The sequence below is a fragment of the Desmodus rotundus genome, chromosome X (genome assembly GCF_022682495.2).
Source record: "Desmodus rotundus isolate HL8 chromosome X, HLdesRot8A.1, whole genome shotgun sequence".
Lineage (NCBI taxonomy): Eukaryota > Metazoa > Chordata > Mammalia > Chiroptera > Phyllostomidae > Desmodus > Desmodus rotundus.
In genome coordinates this window covers 76,883,086-76,906,252 of record NC_071400.1, presented here as the reverse complement: position 1 = coordinate 76,906,252, position 23,167 = coordinate 76,883,086, and the positions used below count along the sequence as shown (strand labels likewise).

The window sequence follows — 23,167 nt, the reverse complement described above, 5'->3', positions numbered from 1 at the left end:
CTATACATTTTATATGGCAAATAAATGAAGGAACTAGATGTGTTTATTCTGGAAAATAGAAGAACCAAGGGAAATCAGTTACTGTCTTTATGTATTTGTTGGCCTTGTTATTATATATATAGAGAGGAGACTTGTCATTTTAGAGAGTACAAATAAGACCAATGGCTAGGTAGTTGTTAATTCAGTGTAATGTCCCTCAGAAAGGGTGCTATAGTCAAATAAATGTGACAAACGCATGCATTATGTTCCTTTTCTGTAAATTTATGAATATACATTAAATATATATTAAAAACCTCAAAACTCATACAGTAAAATACCTTTTTAAATATGTTAATCCCAGCATTCTCTAAATACTTCCTTCAGAACTAGTTTTCTAAGGAACTCACATTTGGGTAGTGGTCCTCCACATTTGTTTTTTTAATTGATGAAAGAGAGAGATCAATTTGTTATTCCACTTATTTATGCATTCAGTAGTTGATTCTTGCATGTGTCCTGACAAGGGATCAAACCCGCAACCTTGGCCTTTTGGGACGACACTCTAACCAATTTAGCTACCCAGCTACCCAGCCAGGCTCCTAGGTAGTAGTTCCCAAACTGTGGTTAGTAGAACCAGTAGCATCAACATTATCTGGGAACTTATTAGAAATGCAACTTGTTGGCCCCACCCAGACCTATGGAATCAGAAACTCTGGGAGGTGGGCCCAGCAATCTTTGTGATAATAAGTCCTGTAGGGAATTCCGATGCTGCTAAACTGTGAGAAGCACTGCTAGGTAATTCCACTGGTATCCTTCAACTCAGTAGTACCATTTTCGTTCCTTCATAGCACGTACCATAATTTTTATTTTTTAACATTTCTTCTAGTGACATTTTATCACTGTCACTAGATGATTGATTTTGATAGATGGTTACCTTTCTGAGGTACAGAAGGAAGGAAACACTTATGGAAAGCCATAACTTTTAACCTAGTATAGGTGCCATCTAGCTGGTACCAATTTGGATACTTTAAACTTAAAGAATCCTCAGTAATAAATCCATATCTTGTATAAAGTAAAAGACACATCTCTATAATGAGGTAAACCTTAAATTTACTTCTATTTTAGTTGTTGCTGTTTTAAAAAGAGATTTACTGTTTTTCATTTACTTCAAGATGTTCTTGGCAAAATATAAATTTTTTGCTTTTACATTTTTATCGTTTATGCTGTGACAGTTGTTCCAGCTTTTTCTTCCTTTCCCCATCTCTACCCAGCCCCACCCTGTCCCCTCTCTAACTCAGTCCCCATATTGTTGTCCCTGTCCATGGGTTGTACATAAATGTTGTTTGGTTAATCCCTTTACCGTCTTTCATCCCATCCCTCCTTTCCCATCCTGCAGCTGTCAGTCTGTTTTTAAAACATTGAAGGATCTGTAATGTGCCTTCGCCTGTGTCAGAAGAGTATCAGATTAGGGAATTTTCTAATTTCTTTGCATTAGTGGAGATTAATTTCTAGTAGCATTGTATTTATCTCTGCAAAGAAGCATGACACTTCTATTTTTTTCTTTTTCTTTTCGTTGTTCAAGTACATTTGTCTCCATTTTCATCCCAGCATGCCCCCAGCTTGACACTTTTAGAAAAACATAATTGAACTATAGTTTTAAATGAACCTGTATGTAAAATAAAAGTACTTCCCCATAACTGTGCATATAATTCTTGCATCACTTATTTGATTGGGTCTCATAAATGTGCATTTTGAATGTTTATATGAAATGCCTCTGTAAGTCATGCAGAATTTTCTTTTTCTGAAGGACAGTGAAATGGGGTTGAAATATATTCAAGGTCACAATATATTTAACTTAAGTGAATTTAGAACAAAATTATTATTAGCGTTCCTTGGAATGGATTATGGCCAAATTTATCTTCATTTCTTGACATTGTTTTGTCACCTCTTCGTTTTCATACAAGTGAGGGTCCTCTGGATTTATATTACTGGTCAGCTGGAATTTCATTTGCTTGTAGTTAGGGACAAAGACTGATAGTCTAGAAACAGGATTTTGATTTGCTTGCTGCTGTCTAACAGCAGAGTGCCTGGGGGTATCCACTTATTAATAGTTTTGAGTGGTGGTATCGTTGTTACTATATTTAAACTCCCATGTTGGCAGGAATGTGCTGAAGTCTTGACTGTAACGTAGTTAATTATGTCACCGTCCCTGCCCAGGGCAACCGCTACTGAAAGGACATACTTACAGGTTGAGGAAGATGGCAGATGTGGTGGTTTGGAGCTAAATGGAAATGTTACTTCACTGCCGACTCACAGAAAGAGGTTTAGGATGTTGGCTCTGTTTTCTAAAGAGCATCTAGCAGTTTTCATCTTGTGTATTAACTTTGCACATGTTTTTCTATTATAATGTTATGCTTATTATTGTATTTCTTTTTAGTTTTCCTCACTGGAGAAAAAGCCAATTCAGTACTAAAACGCTACCCAAGAGCAAATGGACTTTTTGAAGAAATAAGACAGGGCAACATTGAACGTGAATGCAAAGAAGAAGTCTGCACATTCGAAGAAGCAAGAGAAGCTTTTGAAAATAATGAAAAAACTGTAAGTATATTGGCCAGTTTTTCACAGATTTACCTATTAAAAAAATTGTTATTCTATTACAGTTGTCCCAATTTTTCCCCCTTTGTCCTCCTCCGCCCAGTCCATCCCCCCCACAGTCAATACCACACTGTTGTCACGTCCATGCGTCATTCACACTTGTCCTTTTACTAGTCCCTTCCCCTTCTTCCCACTATTATCCCCGTCTCCCCTCCCCTCTGGTCACTGTCAGTCTGTCCCATGTTTCCATGCCTCTGGTTCTCTTTTGCTCATTTGTTTATTTTGTTCATTAGATTCCTCTTATAGGTGAGATCATATGGTATTTGTCTTTCACTGCCTGGCTTATTTCATTTAGCATAATAGTCTCCAGTTCCATCCATGCTGTCGCAAGAGGTAGGAGCTCCTTCTTTCTTTCTGCTGCATAGAATTCCATTGTGTAAATGTACCACAGTTTTTTGATCCACTCATTTACTGATGGGCACTTATGCTATTTCCAGCACTTGGCTATTGTAAATAGCACTGCCATGAACATAGGGTGAATAAGTTCTTTTGAATTGGTGATTCAGGAGTCTTAGAGTATATTCCCAGCAAAACTTACACCATACACCAGAATACACTCAAAATGAATAAAAGTTTAAATATAAGCCATGATACCATAAAAGTCCTAGAGGAAAACATAGGCAGGAAAATCTCAGATATTCCATGCAGCAGTATTTTTACTGATATGTCCCCTAGACCAAGGGACATAAAGGAAAGAATAAACAAATAGGACTATATCAAATTAAAAAGCTTCTGCACAGTTAAAGAAAACATCAACAAAATAAAAAGAGAACCAACTCTGTGGGAGAACATATTCGCCAATGATACATCGGACACGGGTTTGTTGTCAAAAATGTATAAAGAACTCATCGGACTCAATGCCAGGAAGACAAACAATCCAATTAAAAATTGGGCAAAGGACCTGAACAGACACTTCTCCAAGGAGGACATACAGAGGGCCCAGAGACATATGAAAAGATGCTCAGCATCACTAGCCATTAGAGAGATGCAAATTAAAACCACAATGAGATACCACCTCACACTGGTCAGAGTGGCCAACATAAACAAATCAACAAACAAATATTGGAGAGGATGTGGAGAAAAGGGAACCCTAGTGCACTGTTGGTGGGAATGCAGACTGGTGAGGCCACTGTGGAAAACAGTAGGGAATTTCCTCAGAAAACAAAAAATAGAACTGCCTTTTGTCCCAGATTTACCCACCTTTTAGATGTATGTTTGAAACCTGTATTCCCAAATTGCGTACATTGCTAGCAGTCAAAGATTTCCCCTGTGAAGGACTCTGAAAGTGGCATCTAACTAAAAATACTGTGTGGGTAGGAAGGTTAGATTCATGTCCCTGTATGTCAGTCTGTCTTTGCAGGTCCCATTTCCATAGGACTCTGCTGAAGTGAGTTTTGTCATCTTAGCACGGGGAAGCATTTATTTCACAGGAAGCCTTGTGCAGGGAAAGTGATAGATAACAGATAACATCATTCCCTTACTCTGCCAGAGAGAAACTGTGAAGTAAGCTAATAGATGCTGGCACTACTTTAAAACATTTTACGTCTCCTACAAAGAAAAGACATACCTGAACTCCTCTTCCTACTCTGTGAGAATAGTCCTTTTCACCTCTCTTTACTCTAGTCTGCATGCTATTTAAGGAGAGCAAGGACGGGAAAGCACACACCAGAGGTATAATTTCTATAGAACTGCTCTGCAGCTATAAGTTACATTAACAGGTATCCATTATGTGAAGATATGTTCCTATGCACCATGTAAATAACACTAGATGCTAAACAAGGGATGTCACATGTGCTAGGGGGCCATCAGATTTTATTACAGAAGTAAAATTTTATTGCAGACGTTTTAAAGAAAGGGGGCTTGATCTCTTAATCGATAAAGAAGGACCCAGGAGTAAGAGGAAAGAGCTCTAGGTTTGAGAGCTCAAGGTTTTGTACATTTCGTAGGTTGCTTCTTAAGTATTGCTCTGTTGCTATTGTAAATGGGATTTTCTTTTCCATGATATATTCTAAGTGGTTATTTCTGTGTGTAAGCTATTGATTTTTTAAAAATCTTATTGAATTATAATTGATATACCATCAACCATATATATTTCATGTACACAATTTGGTAAGTTTTGACATTATATATAGAGTTAGTTCCTTCCTTAATAGCCACACCCCCTTTCCCCCACCCACCATCTCTAACCTCTAATAATCACTAATCTGTTACCTCACCTCTATAATTCTGCCATTGCTGGAATGTTCTATAAATGGAATCATATATCCCATCACCCGCCTCCCACCTCTGGCAACTACTCTTTTGATTGTTTTCTAATTGGTTTGTTTTCTTTTACTGTTGAGTTTTGAGAGTTCTTTATATGCAAATCCATTGTCAGACATGTGTTTTGCAGGCTGTTGGTTTTGTGTTAATTGTATATCTTACTACCTTACTGACCTCTTTCATTGCTTGAGTTAATTTTATCATTGACTCTCAAGGTGAACCATATTTTCAGTGCTTACCTCTCTGGCCTTTATGCATCTCAGTGCTTCTGCGTACCCTTTCCTGCCTGCGGGGACTGGGTGCGGCATTTCAGCAGTCTTTGAAACTACCCCTTCAGCAGTTGCTCAAGCAGTTCTCTGCACCCTCCACCATCATCTTTTCCTCTCTATAGACTCATTCTCATTACCCTCGCACCTTTTAGGAAACAAACTCTTCACCACACACCTTGCTCCAGCAACCACCTCGTTTCTTGATACTCTGTTCTTTCTCTCTATTCATTCCCCAGTGAGTTTTCTTACTCTCAGGGCTTGCAATGCTAATAACCCCAAATTTATTTATATCCTGGAGGACTACCATGAACTGCAGAGCTGTATGATTGACTACTAAGCATTTACTCTTTGAATTGAATATGGTTCTCAAACTAAACATAGAGAGATTTGGGCCCCTTTCCCCAGAATCTGCTCCTACCACAGCCTGATCTCAATAAGTGGCAACTGTCCATCCATGTCTTTGCTAAGCCCTAAACCTTGTTGTCATCCCTGACTCTTCCCTTTTTTGTATCCCACACCTGCCAATAGTGTTAATTCTAACATGAAAATATATGTAGAATTTGGCCACTTCTGAGTCTCCCTACTTGTTACCATTTTACAAGCCACCATCTCTCATTTACCCTACCTTAAGTTGCAACCTTTGCCCCTTCTGTGAATTCTTTTTCTTTCCAGCACCTAGTACCATCTGACATCTATCTGTTGTATCTGTTCATTGTTGCTCTCCCCCCAGAACTGTTCACGCTATGACAGCATCATTTCTCGTCTGTTTTGTTCATAGCTATGGTCTTTAATATATGAAACAATGCAGGCACATAATAGGAATTAGTGAATATTTGATGAAGCAACGAAGGAATGATCAGATGGACTGGCCTATCACAAAGTACACTTAATTCATTAGAAGAAGTGATTTAAAACTTGTTCTCAAGTTAGCTGATAGATGTGGAGTTAATTTAATTTTTTTATTATTTGTTTCTTCCATTATTTATGGTTTAAACCCTGCCATCTGAGTGTGCTTTATGCCATTGAATCCATACCATTGACAGCAAGGTGCGCCCAAGGGCTTTTAGTCTCCTAAGTGTAATAGAAGTGGCATTCTGATCCTTGATCTATTTCCCAACGGCTAGTTCAGAATAGTGTTTGTTACACATTAAAAAGGATCTTGTTCTGTGTTAAGCATTGAACCACAAAGTTTCACCTTTGAAGTTCATGCTTGATTAATCCTGGCAGTAAAGAAAATTATTGGCTTTTGGGATTTTCTTTTAAGTCTTACACTACTTACTAACTTTTCTTTGGTTTACTGAAATTTATCACTCAGAGATGTACTCACATGTATGTATGTTCATCATCCCTATATCTGGACTGTATGAATTTAGAAGTCTGCTTTCAATATAATGTGTTGGGGGGTTTTTTGGTAAACTTTTATCTAATTTGGAACAAAAGTCTAGTTATGTTATACGGTGGGAGAAAATGTATTGTACTTTGCCATTCTCATTTTTACCTTGTAGAAATTTGGTCAGATTTCAGACATCTGCTGAGTGCCTACTATGTAGCACACACAGGACATACAACGATGAATAAGCTGACACTTCTCCGCAGTATTTGAGATCTGGTAGGGACAGCAGACATACACACAAAGGCTTATATAAGCCATAGTTGCCAGAATGCCTTGGCAAAATCCTCTGCTTGGAGAAGCAGATGGACTTGATTTGGTGTCTCAGCTCTGCCACCTACTGACTGTATTGTTTGCGAAACTTTTCACCTTTCTGGGTCTCGATTTCTGTATCTTTTAAAAGGGAGAAATTATAACCTAAAGCATTTGGTTTGGGGCTGTGCACTTAGCTTAGTGCCTGGCACAGAGAAAGTCTTCAATACATATATTTTGTTCTAGTTTTTAGGTGCTGAATTAGAGCCACTATTTTGGAATGGTTTTTTTGATTTCTACCATTGTCTTCTCTCTTCTCTCTATGGGCCCATGAGGATTCTTTGCATTTGGGAACTTTTAATCTTGAACTAACATGAAGAAAACAGCATGATGTTTAAAAACAATTTCAGAATTTTCCTTTACAAATTATTTCTACTCTATTTGAGCTTGACTCTCCAAACCTCAAAATTTAGAGGGCGTAAGAATCAGCTTTGCTGCTTATCAAAACTGCATAGTCCCATTCAGTGCCCAGATCTGGGTTTCTAATACCATTCCACAATAAAAGCAACCAAAAGTCTTTGGGGAAATGACTGATTCTAGACCTGGGGCAGGAAGAATACAAGATGAGATAGAGTATATTGTAGTACCAGAAAGGAAGGAAGTGCTCAAAGAAATGAAGAATGGTCAATGACCAAAGCTGGAAAAATTTGAGCATTGGATTATAATATTATAGTGTTGGGTTATAACCCAAAGCATACAATAAATATAGGAGTCCCTAATAATATGAACGAATGAATGAAAAAAAGAGACAATTCTACAGTAAATAAGATTTCTAAATGATGTATGTAAATTTTCCTCTCCCCAGGAGGCAGAGTTTAATTCTCTGCTTCTTATGAGTGAGGCTTGGATTTAATGATCTTCTGAAGAATAGGGCACAGGTGGCAAACACAAGGCCTGCGGGCTGAATCCGGCCCTCCACCTTGTTTTATCCAGCCTGGCACCTCGTTTCCACCCGGCAGCATCTTAACTAAGATGCCCCTAGTTAAGGAGTAGTTACATTTATACAGTTTGAAAATTATATTCAGCCCTTTGAAGGCAAACGTGAGGCTGATGTGGCCCCCAGTGAAAATGAACTTGGCACCCCTGGAATAGAGTATAGAAAATGGGAGGAAATAAGTTTACAGTGGAGAAAACTGGCAAACACTGCCTTGACCAGGTGATTTAGGTTGGTATCATCAGTGGTAAGTCATATATAGCAGTAATGAGAAGGGGCTTCTCTTCTGTGGCAATTTTTCCCCAAACTCCGTAACATGATCTCAGGGGGATCATGAGAAAACAGAGACATCCAAATTGAGGAACATTCTACAAAATACTTGACTCAAAACTGTCAAAGTCAAGACAAGAAGAAAAGACTAAGAAACTGTCATAGACCAGAGGAGACTAAAGAGACATGATGATTAATCCCCATCAATGCAATGGGGATTGGATTCTGGAACAAAAGGTCATTAGTGGGAAAACTAGTGACATCTGTTGTTAACAGTAATGGACCACTATTGGTTCATTAATTATAACAAATGTACCATCCCAGTGTAAGATGCTAACATTAGGAGATACTAGATGAGGGGAACATGGGAATGCTCTGTAGTATCTTTGCAATTTTGCTGTAAATCTAAAATTATTCCAAAATAGAAAAGTTTATTTTAAAAATGCACATTCCAGAGTCCACAGATCTTTATGGAGCCAGGAAACCTGCTTTGTTGATGAGTCTTGGGGATTTTAATGTAGGTAATCAGCAGGTAACATTTTGTTACATTGTAAAGCAAGTGGTTTAACTAAAACTGCTTCATTAGAATACTCAAAAAGCTTTGCAGTAGGTGCTATTTCTGGGCTTATGGGTGACTTTCCTGTCTCAGTGCATCATCCCTAGTCTTTATCTTATTCCCTTTGCACTCCATTCTCTACTCCACCCCCAAGTTGTTGCATTTTAGAAACTGAATTAATAATATCCAAGGACTTTAGATCTAGTCCAGAGAGTTCCTTTTTAGATAATACCTCTCATTCCAAAGTGTTGCCATTTAAATTTATTTATTGTGGAAATTGTTGAAAGAGAAATTGAAGAAAGAGATATGCAGTGCCCCTTCATTCAAGGACACGTTACAAAAGCTACATTGAAAATCTCTCTGTTCTGAGCCCTTGGTAGGAACTAGCATGTCAACACTTGTTGGTAGAGATAGTGATTACAAGAGATGCTCAATGTCTGAGCTATTTAAGAGTTGGTCACTAAGTTCCTGGAGATTACTCATTGCTCTTGCAGGCAGAAACTCAGATTCTTTGGCATTGTTAGAGAAATTCCTATTTCACTTAGCTTCTCATGATCCATTGATAGTACTCTAGCCACTGATTCAGAACTTTGGCCTTTCAGGGATGAGGGAATTCAGGAAGGATGGGAGGTGGAAGCTGAGTCTGGGCATAGATGTCCTGGGGGGCAAACATGGGGCGATGCTGTGGCCATCTCCCAGCCATACTCTATGCATTTCCATTCAACTCTTCCCACACCTTCCTTTCCCTAGACCCATCCCCGACCCTCCTAGGGGAGGGGCCAAACATGAAGTTTCCCTTCAGCCTTATGGGGGTGGTTTCCTGGGGCTCCCACAGGCTTTCTCACTATTTCTTTTTGGGATCTCTTGAGAATAAGTTAAACAGGGCCAAAGTATGTTATTTTGTGCAATTGGTATTCTGAGCTATGCAGACATGAGGAAGGTCTGACTTCTACAGGCAGGTATCACTTTGGCCCATTATGTGATTATTTAAAGTAAATTTTTATTGATTATATGTTGATACTGTTTTTAAATTAACGGTGAGCTTTATTCTGTGGCACTTGGGCCCTTTTCTATATTATAAATCCTATGTAGTCTCAGTTATTGTTTTCAGGTACTGATAGTAACTTAATTTGGAGGGTTTCAACCTGTGTATTCCCAAAGCAGTAGACTTGGCTCCAGTGTGGATCTATCCTTGACCTGAAGTTACGTCATCCAGTTTCCTCTCCCAGTGCCAGTTTACTTTTTTCAGACCTGCCCTCAGAGACTGGGTACTGTGGGATGGATGGGTCCATTTTTTGTCACTTGTAGAATCATTTGCACCATAGCTTTGATATTTCTACATATCGTGGACAGCAGCGTCTAGTTAGTGAAGCCCTGTTTCACCTCCAAATATGTTGCTGTTTTCCCATGATTGCACTGAAGACACATGCAGAATTTCAGATTGCACCAGTGCTCTCTGTTAGAATTAATTTGCCAGAGGAGTTCTTCTAATGGATCTGGTAGAATCCCAAGGGTTCCGCTGCAATACTGCACTAGAGTTTAAGGTCACATAGATGATGAGTCATGTGTCTAAAAGACCTTGCCTTGTGTAGCCACCCTGCTTGGACAGTTTAAACTTCTATTCCTTAGAGACAGGCAAATCTCATACCTTTCTAGGCACTTTGGGCATAAAAACACCTATGCACTCCTCTTCCATTCGAAACTTCAGTGTTGGATTCGCTTTATACTCACCTTTTCTCATCCACTCCTCCAGCTCCTGCTAAAGCGTGGCCTTAGGATCATGTAGTGAGGAAAGAGGCATGATCTGCTCTTTATCTCTTACCCCCTCCCATTTCTCTCTCCTCTGGTATTTTGAAGGCTGGGGAAAAGAAAGCAGAAAGGGGACAGATGTCTCTAACTTAACTGGTATTGCTATAGCCCCTTCATGGCTGTAACTAATTCTTTGGTGGGTCTAATTACAAGTTGGGTGTGAAATACACAATGTTCAAGGGGTCCTAGAAGAAGCCTCCTCACAACACAGTCCCAGGAATAAGAGTTATGACTCATATAGGCCTCTTTTGTCTTATTCCCCATCTGGCTCCTATCCTGATAGCACACCTCACTTCCTTGTTTTGGGGGTTCTTTGCCTGGCAAACAGCCCTTTGGAGCAGAGTAGCAGCAACACAGCTGAAGTTTTCCACGGTATCCACCTAACCTATGGGAACTTCAGACACCTCATTTTAATCCTTGGAAAGGATCTGCTACATTGTTGATACCACTCTCTACCTTACTTTTCTTCCAACGTACCCTGCCCTTTATATGGGCATGAAGGGGGTCAGGAGTTAAGTGGATGTCCACTCAGGAAATGAACTGGCAGTACCCTACAAATGGCTTTCTTGGAGCTCCCCTCAGTAGTTCAGAGTCTTAGGGATAAACAGTAACTTTGAATGTATGAAAGTGTGACAAGCCAACCTAGCATGTGCACTAGTGATCCTAGTGGCCCTGTCAGCCACCGTGCTGCTGCTTTGGGATGCTTGACTACTTCATGAGCAGTACTGTCACTGTCAGAAATGGTTCATATTATCCAACAGTGAACTGCAGTCGGTCAGTAGGATTGATGAGAATAAAACCTTCACATTCAAATTGGGACTTGAGGAGAACCCTAGATCAGCAACTTTGCTGCTTGCTAAATGTTTAATGAATCTATTTTTCTCATCTGAAATATGTCACATGCCTCCTATAGCATGCTAGGAGGGGGTTATTTGTGAATTCAGAAAACAGGGGTTTGTTTACCTGTTAACCCAAGGGATTACATTCCTTAGCCTAGTACACTAAACCCATGTCTCCAAAAAAGGAAAAGAAACAAGAAAAAAGTCAGAAACCACCCATTCTAGGGTAAGCCTCAAGTGGTGTTAAATGACACACTATCCAACAGAAAATGCCAAATTTTTTCTTTATTAATGTTTCCTATCATTGCACATAATACCGTAGACTGCTGTGGCCACAAATAAATTATCAAAAATATAAATAAATAATTATGAATAGTAAAAAAAGTAGCTACTTTTTAAAAAAGCCTCACCTGTGGACATGCTTATTGATTTTAGAGAAAGGGGAAGGGAGGGAAAGAGGGTGGGAGAGAAACATCGATGTGAGAGAGAAACATCAATCAGCTGCCTCTCGCACACGCCCATACCAGGGACCAAGCCCATAACCCAGGCATGTGCCCTGGCTGGGAATTAAACCTGCGACCTTTTGGTTTATGGGACGATGCTCCAAACAACTGAGCCACACAGGCCAGGGCAAAAAGTAGCTACTTTGATGTTCAGGCAAGTAGATGACAAAACCTAATAAATATTACCATATTTCATCGATTTTCTGATCATTTATTCACATTTTAACATGTCTGAAATTGAGGTACAGTTTACAATCACTGACATGTTATGGATTGGTTGAAAGCATATTTTTTTCTTCTTCTTTTTTAATACATAGAAACACTATGCTATTCAATCCATGGTATATTTGATAAAATACAGCAACCATTCACTACCCCTGCCTACTCCTCAGAGATTCCCATCTGGGTGCGACCACTACTTGAAATCAATTTCTGTTACAATGGGTGGCTGCTGATTCATAAAACTTTTCCCTTTAATATTGGGACTGCCATCGGTTCTTTCCCCCAGTGTAAGGGCATAGTCCCTCCAGGGCAAGGCTTCTGACCGTGGACGGCTCTCATAGTTGGAATACTAGTACCTGTAGAAATACAATCCAGTTTAGCTACTTTGAAGGTACAACAAAATCACTGACAAAGGAAACTGGAACTTTATGATAGTCAGTTCTAGGTCTCTGGTACCATCAAGCTGAAATGGGATTCATTCTCCCACTACACATACAGCAACTAGTGGAGCAAAGAGGGCTCTGCCTTTTCTTGAATTGTATGCTTTAGAGGGTCACTCTAATGTCATAACTTAAAATAGCATTATTATTTGAATGTTAAGATATTATCTCATTCTCAAAGCTAACATTTGATACCAATCACTGCCCATCATGAATAGACTAAAGGCTGGTTTTCCTTTCCATTTCATTGTTGAAGAAAGACTGATGGGATAGGCCCCACTCATCTTTTAACTGATAGGGTCCATAAAAACCAAATAGGTCAAGCTCTTCTTTCCACAAATGACAGCTCCAGAGAAGTTGTTGATTTGCACATTTTCCCATAGCAAGTTATTGATTGGTGCAGCCCAAAATGGAACCCCGTCTTCTAATTCAGTGACTTCCCTCCTCTTCCTCTGCATCGATCGCAGCTCTCTCCTAATTTAACTGGTGATGGTTATGCCAGGGTTTGTATAATGGAACGATTTACTTCTAGACTTCTTATGCTGGTTATTATTTGGCTATTAATAAAGGCATATCACAATGTACTTATTCAAGCCCAGTTATGATTGAAATAAAAATGTTGGGTGCTGACACTCACCTACTCTTAGCTGTATTTTTACTGTTTTAAAATGCTTTGGTACAGCACAAATTGGGACAAGCAAAGCAGGTGGTTTTCTTTCCATCTTTAGACAAACATTGCGAGTGCCAAAAGGGCCAATGATGTGCCCGATTTCCAACTGGAATTGGAACTCCTGGCTTTTGATTCCTAATCTAGTACTCAAGAGCATCGTACCATGTAGGTGACTCACTTGGATGTGGCAGGATGTCCTGAAGAGAAGAAAACTTATTAGAACTTGCCATATAATTGAGCCAATGAAGAAGGAATACAGAGGTAGGCTGAGATTTCTTGTTATCAGAGAAGTGACAACCTGAACTTTTAGACAATTTTGAACCTTTAGGCAATTTTGTTCAGTTTGATGGTAAAATCATATTCAAGAGAGCTGTCTTTAGGCTAAGTAAACTGATGAGGTTTCATTATAATTCTAGAGTAATGTCTGAAGAGGGAGAGGAGATGATAAAGAATTAGTTCTGTGAAAAGTTAACGAAACTTTTCACTTCTACAGAGATACATTTTTGTACATTATGAAGATCCAGATGCATACTAGTAACTAAAATGAGGTAAACTAATAAAAAGAACTCCCCATAAATCACGAATTTATATTAGCTTTTCATTAAAACTGTTACATTCCACTTTGCTGTTTTCTATTTTAAAATATTAAAATTTAGGGCAAACTCTAGACAAAACAGAGGTAAGTCATTATCTACTAGAGATTTTAGTATTCCTCAATTTACCACAAAAAGATGCTCTGTTCCAGCATACCCCATTCTATTTGCTTTGACCACACTGCTACATCTTGTATTACTTGCAGTATCCTAGAAATCCTGTGCTCATTGCAGTGTGTTTATGGATTGCCCTGCCACCAATACTCTTGGGGAGAAAAGAAAGCGATTGCCTAAATTAATATATTCTAAGTTGCTAACGATGAGAAGTGTGGCAGACACTGTTGGTTACTGATCTAAAAACCATTTTACCCCCTTCTTACTAAAAGAACCCCAATTTATAATAATATACCCAGTTGTAATATGCCCAGTTGTAATACACCCAATTGCTAGAGGTAAATCATAATTAGTGTAAGTCAGTCATAGTAATATTGTTCCCTTTTCATGATCTGTTGTAATGTTTCTCTCTCATTATTGATAGTGGTAATTTATGTCTTCTCTCTATTTCTTGATCAGTGTGTCTAGAGATTTACTGTTTTTTAATCTCAAAGAATCTGTGTTTGGTTTTATTTATATTTTCTATTTTACTGAATTCTCCTTTCTTTGTAATTTCCTGCCCTTTGCTTGATTACAGTCAGCCCTTAAGTGTGTATTTAATTAGAAGCCTACCCCTCAGGCTGCAACTATGAAGATAAGCCAATTGGCCTATTTCACAGAAAGACTTAGCACCTCAGTCTGTAGGGCAGGGGTGTCAAACTCATTTTCTCAGGGGACCACATCCCACATCAGCCTCTCAGTTGCTTTCAAAGGGCCAAAATAATTTGAGGACTGTATAAACGTAACTACTCTTTAACTGTTAAGGAGTTGAAATTACATTCTGCCTTTTGAAGACAACCAAGAGGCTGATGTGGCCCATGGTGAAAATGAGTTTGACACCCCTGCTGTAGAGTCTTGTGCCCTGGGAGTGGTAGCTGGTTAAGAACATTTTCTCTTACTGGTTACAGTCCTATAGGATCTATGAGCATAAGCCCTGCTGGTCACCAGAACCACGTGACTTCTGGATGACAGCTGCAAAAATCAGGGTGCCACACTAGGATACAAGCTGCTATCTGGGAGAGACCAATGAGCTGAAACAAGGCAGAGGGAGAGCGCAGAGATGATGCCGCTGTCCTCCATCCCTCAGAGTACTTCAGTAAGCCCCTGTATGCATGTTAAATGAAATGCCTGCCCCTCTGGCTAATACACAAAGGTAAGCAAGTAAACCTTTCACACAGTCTGGGTGCCTCTCAGTTGGCTTCTTATGCTAGGCCAGTCTGCTCACATGAACCCTTTAAAATCATTTCTCAGTTTGCTGTAACTTTGTGGATCTCCTGAACGTGAGCCCCATTGGCTTTCAAAGGTAGATGTTCTAGGGGCTCATCTCTCTGAGGCAGGTCTTAAAAGTTGCAGTGCCTGATGTGAGGTTCAAATCCTGTGCTCCTCAGGGAGAAGCTCATGGTTTTGAGTTCCCTCTTGATTGGGGGTCACTGCACCAGAGTTTGGATTTATGGCAAGATCTTGTCTCAGCCTCTCCTGCCTGCTTCAATGTGTGTTTTTTTTTCTTTCACTCAATGTGTAGGAATTGTTCAGGTAATTCTTAGGTTTTTTCCATAGGAATTTGTTCCATATGTAGCTGCAGATTCAGTATGTCCATGGGAGGAATTAGGTTCAGGGTTGCTGTCTTATACCAGAACCCTGAAAGAATGAGTTTTTAGCAGTCATTTTTAATAGTGGTCATGAGGGATATTTTGGGATTTGATAGTCCTCCTGCTGCCTCTTACACCAGTACAGCTATCAATTTCCCACTCAAGTATGCTGAATTCAAACCTTAACATTTTCCAAATAATTATAGCTACATTATAGAGGTTTTACTTTATGTAAGCTGTGTGCCACCTTGCAAAGTAATAGTCTCCATAATTTTTTTTAAACACATGAAACCATACCCTCTTCTTCATCCCCTAGCTATATAGCTTTTTAAATTGAATTGGCGCAATACTCAGCATAAATATTGTTTCTTAGCAACTTGTCTGTACCCTAGTGGCAGTGATCAAAATAATGCCTTCCTTTTTGTATAGTAATTTACAAATGTTTTATTTTTCTTTTTACTCAGAAGTTACATCTATACATTCCTATTCTGTAGATACTAACACAAAGATGTTAAGTGACTTGTGTCACTCCAGCCATTTTCTCCAGAACATCCATCCTGTTAAAGAATCTTAAAATTTTTGGACAACCTCTTGCTGGAATTCCCAACTTGTTCTCAATTAGGCAGCTTTTCAAATTAGGATTGTGGTGTTTATTTCTCCCCTCATCTCCGATAGCCTTTCCTTCCCTTTCCTGTGATACTTGTTCAAGGAAGGGAGAAGCCATGTGAGCACTGGGTATAAACGCTGCTGGGCCCTCCTCAGCAACACAACTGGGAACATTACCCACTTCCAAACTTCACAGGGCGGGTTCTGAGCTAGTTCATCAAAGACTGCAAGACATTCTCAGATCTGGTCTGAATAATGAGTACTCCTTCAGGCCTTGAGTCACTCAAACTCTAATAAACAGCAGTGAGAAAATTCAAAACAGAAAGACACATTTTATAAAAGAGCAACTAATGTTGTGTGACAGAATCCTGCACATACTGAATTTTGTTCTAAAACTCATCTACTGTGATGAAACATCTACCTCTTGCAGTTCTTCCCTCTCAAATAGTTGTCAGACCTCTCTGGAACATTCAGATTACATTTATTATTTGTATGATTTTAGCCTGATCTAAAAATTACTGAGAACTTTTAATGAGATTTTTTTTTCTTCATTACACAAATTTTCATTCCATCTAAAATACTACCTTATCAAGTCTTAGAATCATTTGCTCTTCCTGAGTATCTTTTGCCTGCCTTTAGTAAGATAAAGAACTTTTTAAATAGCTTGCAGAGACATAAGATGAGTTGGAGTTTTTTTTGAATGACAATTATATTAATCTTGACTTCGAGTCAATTTTCATCTGATTCTCTGACCTAAAGAACAACGTAAGTCTGGTTCCCAAAGAAATCTGTCAGTAAGTACCTTTCTTTCAGATCAATGTTACTTTAATTGAAAATATTTAATTTATAAACTGAGCCAGCTCATTTTTGACTAAAATTTAACATGACAGATTGAATTTTCTAGGAAAGTAGCCAGAGAGGTACAAAATGTCTTATACATTAAGGCAGAATGCTTTTTGGTTGGCTCAGATGCCAGGCCTCTTGGGTTCAAATTCCAGCTCCAACATTTTTGTATTAAATGACCTTGGGTATATTAGTAGGTAACCTCTCTGGGCCTCCATTTCCTCATCTGCAAGTGGAAATAGTGATTATACCTTCATTACTGAGTGTGGATCGAGTTACTATAGGCAAAGTAAAAATCTGGTGTTATAATTCCTTTTGGTCCAGGCTTTCTTTTTAGCCATGCAAAAGAAAAATGTGGTCATTTTCTTTTAGTCTAAAAAATAAAAATATTTTTTATTTCCAGCATGTCGAAATAACCCAAAGCAATCGAATTATGCAGCCGACCATGAAAATAAAATCATTTTCATGTGCATTATTGGTGCTTAATTATCCCAAGGTGGTGTTGATAATATAAAAGAGCTACTTTTTAATGTGTTTATCTAAAGTTAGAATTATGTAATTATTTGAAATCATATACTTGCTCATTTTCATGGATGAGATTACATGGGGAAAAAGCAGATGGTGATCTGAAAGATTAGGAAGTGATAGGAGAAATCTCCATCTGCAGATAAAAGAAAATTGAGTAGGTCTCCATTAGCATATGTTTAAAAATTTTATTCCCCAGAGTAATGTCAGTATCAAGGAGAAGTTCATTTCCTTTGTTTCTTGCCTTTAAATTACAACCAGTAGGACATCCATAGCTTAACACGGGATCCTCTGCACCAGGGTGCCCGAGAGATCATACATCTGAAAGTGGGCAGATTGGACCTCATGAAGGGGATGGAACCAGATGAACAGCACTGGCAGAACCCATGGCTGGAGGCTCCAAGAACCACGGCAGCACCTAAGATCTATTCTCCCCCTCCATTGGTGGTGGTGACTACAACATCAGCCTTTCCTAGCAGCAGGGGCTGCATCTAAGAACATGGAAGCCTTGGCGGCAGCAGCAATACCTGTGACCTGAGGTGCTAGGAATCATGGCAGTGCCTGCAACCCAGGTACCACCCCATAATGGCAGTGCCTACAACCTCAACTGTCCCAGCAGTAGGGGCTGCAACCAAGACCCTGGTGCCCATAGTAACAGCTGTGGTTATGACCTGAATCTCCAGGAACAATGGTGGCACACACAACCCTGTGACACCAACAGCAGCAAAGCTTCAGCAACCTCAGAGACACAAGCAGCAACGAGGGCACCTGCAATGCCAATGGCAAAAGCAGTGTTGGGTGGAAAGTGCTAGCTCTCAAATATAGCTACAGTCAACTCAGAAAGGTGTTCACTACTTCAGATGTGCTAGAAGAGGAACAATTCATCAAGCACCATGAAAAAGTACAGTGATATGGTACAACCAAAAGAAATTGACAATTCTCCAGAAACTAAATTTAAAGTCATAGGAGTTTGCAATCTGACAGATAACTCAAAATAGTTGTCATGAGGAAACTGAACATACTATAAAAAATTCAGAAAGACAGTTCAATGAAATCTGGAATAAAATTAATGAACACAAGAATTACTTTGCCAAATAGATTGAAACTCTGAAAATGAACCAAATAGAAATTATGGAGCTGAAGAACTCAAGAAATGAGATGAAGCATTATTAGAAAGCAATGGGCATAGAGCTCACCATATGGAAGAAAAGAATAAGGGAACTCGAAATTAGAAATCTAGAAATGATTCAGGTAGAAGAGAAGAGAGAACTAACATCTTAAAAATATGAAGAAACTCTAAGAGGAGTATCCAATTCCATTAGGAAAAACAACATAAGGAAGATGGGTATCCCAGAAGGAGGAGGGGAAAGGAGGCAGAGAGCTTATTTAAAGAAATAATAGCTAACAGAACATCCAATTACCTCAATGTAAAAAGACTTCCAAGACACATTATATTAAAATTGTCAAAAGTCAATGATAAAGAATTTTAAAGGGAACCAGGGTAAAAACTGAGTAACCTATAAAGGTACCCCCGTTAGGTTATCAGCAGATTTCTCAGCAGAAACTCTATAGGCCAGGAAAAAAGAGATGGCATATTCAAACTATTGAAAGTTTAAAACCACCAGCTAGGAATATCCAGCAAAGTTATCCTTCAGATATGAAGGAGGAATAAAGGCTTTCTATGACAAACAAAAACTGAGGGAGTACACTACTGCTAGACCTGCCTTGCAAGAAATGTTGAAAGTACCTCTTGCACCTGAAATGGAAAAGCAAAAGTACACGAAACTTGGATTAATATAATAGAGAGGATCAGAGACCTGCAAAGCTACTTCAGAATAGTGTTAATCACTAAGGTTTAACATAAAGGTTAAAGGAAAAAACACATTAAAAATAACTATAGCTACTTCAGTTTGTTAAAGAACTCATGACAATTTGATAAGAAAAAAAACATAAAAGGGATAGAAGAAAAGGACAGAGCTGCATAGGTAAATGAATATAAGATGCTATCAGCAGAAAAAGGACTATTTCATCTATGGGACATTTTATACATAACACATGGTAACCACAAAACGAAGATCTAGAGCTGAGATCAAAAAAAAAAAAAAAAAAGAAAAGGAGGGGAACAGAAAAATATCATAGAAAATCACATTAAAATGGCAGGAAGAAACACAAGAAAAAAAAAACAATGGAGATATAGAGCAAATGAAACAAAAGATAAAATGGCAGGAGTAAGCCCTCATATATCAATAATTACCCTCAAGGCAAGTTGAAGGAACTCACCAATCAAAGTCACAGAGTGGCTAGATGGATTAAAAAATAAGACCCTACTACATGCTGCCTCAGGAAACTCATCTGAGCTCTAGAGTTAAGCATAGGCTCAAAACAAAGGGTGGGAGGTGATACTCCAAGCAAACAGTAGTCAACAGACTTCAGCCAAAAATGGTAACAAGAGCCAGTGGTGGGCATTATTTTTTTAAATATATTTATTGATTATGCTATTACAGTTGTCCCATTTCCCCCCCCTCACTCCACTCCATCCTGCCCACCCCCTCCCTCCCAAATTCCCCCCCTATAATTCATGTCCATGGGTCATACTTATAAGTTCTTTGGCTTCTACATTTCCTACACTATTCTTACCCTCCCCCTGTCTATTTTCCACCTATCATCTATGCCACTTATTCTCTGTACCTATCCCCCCCTCTCCCCCTCCCACTCCCCTATTGACAACCCTCCATGTGATCTCCATCTCTATGGTTCTGTTCCTGTTCTAGTTGTTTGCCTAGTTTGCTCTTGTTTTTGTTTTAGGTGTGGTCGTTAATAACTGTGAGTTTGCTGTCATTTTTACTGTTCCTATTTTTTATCTTCTTTTTCTTAGGTAAGTCCCTTTAACATTTCATATAATAAGGACTTGGTGATGATGAACTTCTTTAACTTGACCTTATCTGAGAAGCACTTCATCTTCCCTTCCATTCTAAATGATAGCTTTGCTGGATACAGTAATCTTGGATGTAGGTCCTTGTGTTTAATCTTGGGTAATGTAATTATGATGTGCCTTGATGTGTTCCTCCTTGGGTGCAGCTTCTTTGGGACTCTCTGAGCTTCCTGGACTTCCTGGAAGTCTATTTCCTTTGCCAGATGAGGGAAGTTCTCCTTCATTATTTATTCAAATAAGTTTTCAATTTTTTGTTCTTCCTCTTCTCCTTCTGGCACCCCTATAATTCGGATGTTGGAACGTTTCGAGATGTCCTGGAGGTTCCTAAGCCTCTCCTCATTTTTCCGAATTCTTGTTTCTTCATTCTTTTCTGGTTGGATGTTTCTTTCTTTCTTCTGGTCCACACCGTTGATTTGAGTCCCAGTTTCCTTCGCATCACTATTGGTTCCCTGTACATTTTCCTTTGTTTCTCTTAGCATAGGCTTCATTTTTTCATCTACTTTTCAAACAGATTCAACCAATTCTGTGAGCATCTTGATAACCAGTGTTTTGAACTGTGCATCCGATAGGTTGGCTATCTCTTCCTCGCTTAGTTGTATTATTTCTGGAGCTTTGAAGTGTTCTGTCATTTGGGCCATTTTTTGTTTCTTTTTGTCTTAGCGCTTCTGTTACTTAAAGGGGCGGAGCCTTAGGTGTTCACCGGGGCAGGGTAACGCTGGTTGCTGCGCTGTGACGCTGTACGTGGGGGAGGGGCCGAGAGGGAGCAATGGCGCCCGCTTCACTTCTCTGGATTTCAATCTTTCACTCCGCTACCCACAATCAAACTGGGGCCCTCTGGTGCTGGTTCCTGAGTGGGTGGGCTTGTGTACGCTCTAGGCCCCTGTGGGTCTCTCCAACGACCTCTCCTGTGAGGCTGGGAGTCTCTCCTACTGCCGCCCCAACCCCCATGGGCGTTTTCAATCAGAGGTTTGAGGCTTTATTTCTCCGCGCTGGAGCCCTGGGTTGCGCGGTCTGCTTTGCTCCCCACTGTTTGTCCGGTTTATCTGTGCTCAAATGTGGGGTCACGGGGTGCTACCCGCCGCTCTGCCTGCCCCGTTCTCTGCCACTCTGAGTCCGGCCCTCTCGGTTTATCTGTGCGCAAATGTGGGGCCACAGGGTCTGCTAGTGGTCAGACTGCCTGCCCCGTTCGTCCCACACTCGGCCAGTCTCGGTCCCGCCACGGGCAACTCGAGTCCTCTGCAACTCGAGTCCTCTCTGCCCTGGCTGCCCGTCTCTGCCCCTCCTACCGGTCTGGATGAATGTTTATTTTTTATTTCCTTGGTGTCGGACTTCCTTCCCGTTCGATTTTCCATCAGTTCTGGTTGTGCGAGGAGGCGCGGTGTGTCTACCTATGCTGCCATCTTGGTTCTCAGTGGTGGGCATTATATAATGATAAAGGGGACAATCCATCAACAACACCTAATATTTATCATTATGTATATACCCAAAATAGGACCACCAAAATAGGCAAAGCATCTATTAACATACCTAAAGGAAGAAATTCACAGCAACACAATAATAATAGGGGGACTTTAAAACCCCACTTACATCAGTGGGTACATCATCTTCAGGGGTGTCCAACCTGCGGCCCAGCACAAAATCGTAAATTTACTTAAAACATTAAGAGATTTTTGTGTGTGTGATTACATGTTGCAATGTGTTTAATGTGTGGCCCAAGACAACTCTTCTTCTTCTAGTGTGACACAGAGACACCAAAAGGTGGGACACCCCTGATAGACCCAAAGTCAACAAAGAAACAGTGGCCTTAAGTGGTAATTAGAACAGAGGTACCTAATAGATATATACAGAATATTCCCTCTAAAAGCAACAGAATACACAGTCTTCTCAAGTGCATACAGAACTTTCTCAAGGACAGACCAGATATCAAGACACAAAACAAGTCTCAACAAATTTAAGAAGAATGAGATCATATCAAGCATGTTTTCTGACCATAATAGTGTGTAGCTAGAAATGAACTATGAGAAGAAAACTGGAAAAATGAAAAAATATGTGGAGATTAAAGAACATGCTACTAAACAATTTAGCAGGTCAACAAAAATATCAGAGAAGAAAATTTAAAAATATATGGAGACAAATAGAAATGAAATTATGAAATACCAATGTATGAGATGCAGGAAAAGCAGTACCAAGAGGGAAGCTTATAATGATACAGGCCTACCTCAAGAAAACAAGAAAAATCTCAAGTAAACAATCTAACCTTACATCTTAAGAAACTAGAAAAAAAGAATAAATGAAGTTCAAAGTCTGTAGAAGGAAAGAAATAATAAAAATCAGAGTGGAAATAAATAAAATAGACACCAAAAAGACAGTAGAAAATATAAATGAATCTAAGGGGTTGTATTCTGAAAAGATTAGGTTGATAAACCTTTAACTAGACTCACTAAGAAAAAAAAGACAGGCCTCAAGTAACTAAAATCAGAAACAAAAGAGAAGTTACAGTAACTATCACAGAAATGCAAAGGATCATAAGACACTATTATAAACAGATGTATAGCAACAAATTATAAATCTAAAGTAAAAGGATAAATTTTTAGAGTCCTACAACTTTCCAAAGTTGAAACAGTAATCAAAAAACTCCCAAATAACAACAGTCCAAGACCACATGGCTTCAGTGGTGAATTCTATCAGGCATTCAAAGAAGATTTAATACCTATCCTTCTCAAACTCTTCCAAAAAACTGTACAGGAGGGAATGCTTCCTAATTCATTTCAGGAGAACAACATTACTCTGACACTAAAACCAGACAAGGAACACACACA

General features: G+C 39.3%; 1 protein-coding gene across 1 annotated transcript in view; it reads left to right on the top strand.

The window, feature by feature from the left end:
- The window catches only part of PRRG1 (proline rich and Gla domain 1), a 94,321-nt gene that overhangs the window by 62,417 nt on the left and 8,737 nt on the right, over positions 1-23,167 (top strand). The window contains exon 3 of the mRNA XM_024557568.3: positions 2,414-2,574. Coding sequence (XP_024413336.1) covers positions 2,414-2,574 — 161 coding nt within the window. The remainder of the gene's footprint in view (positions 1-2,413; positions 2,575-23,167) is intronic.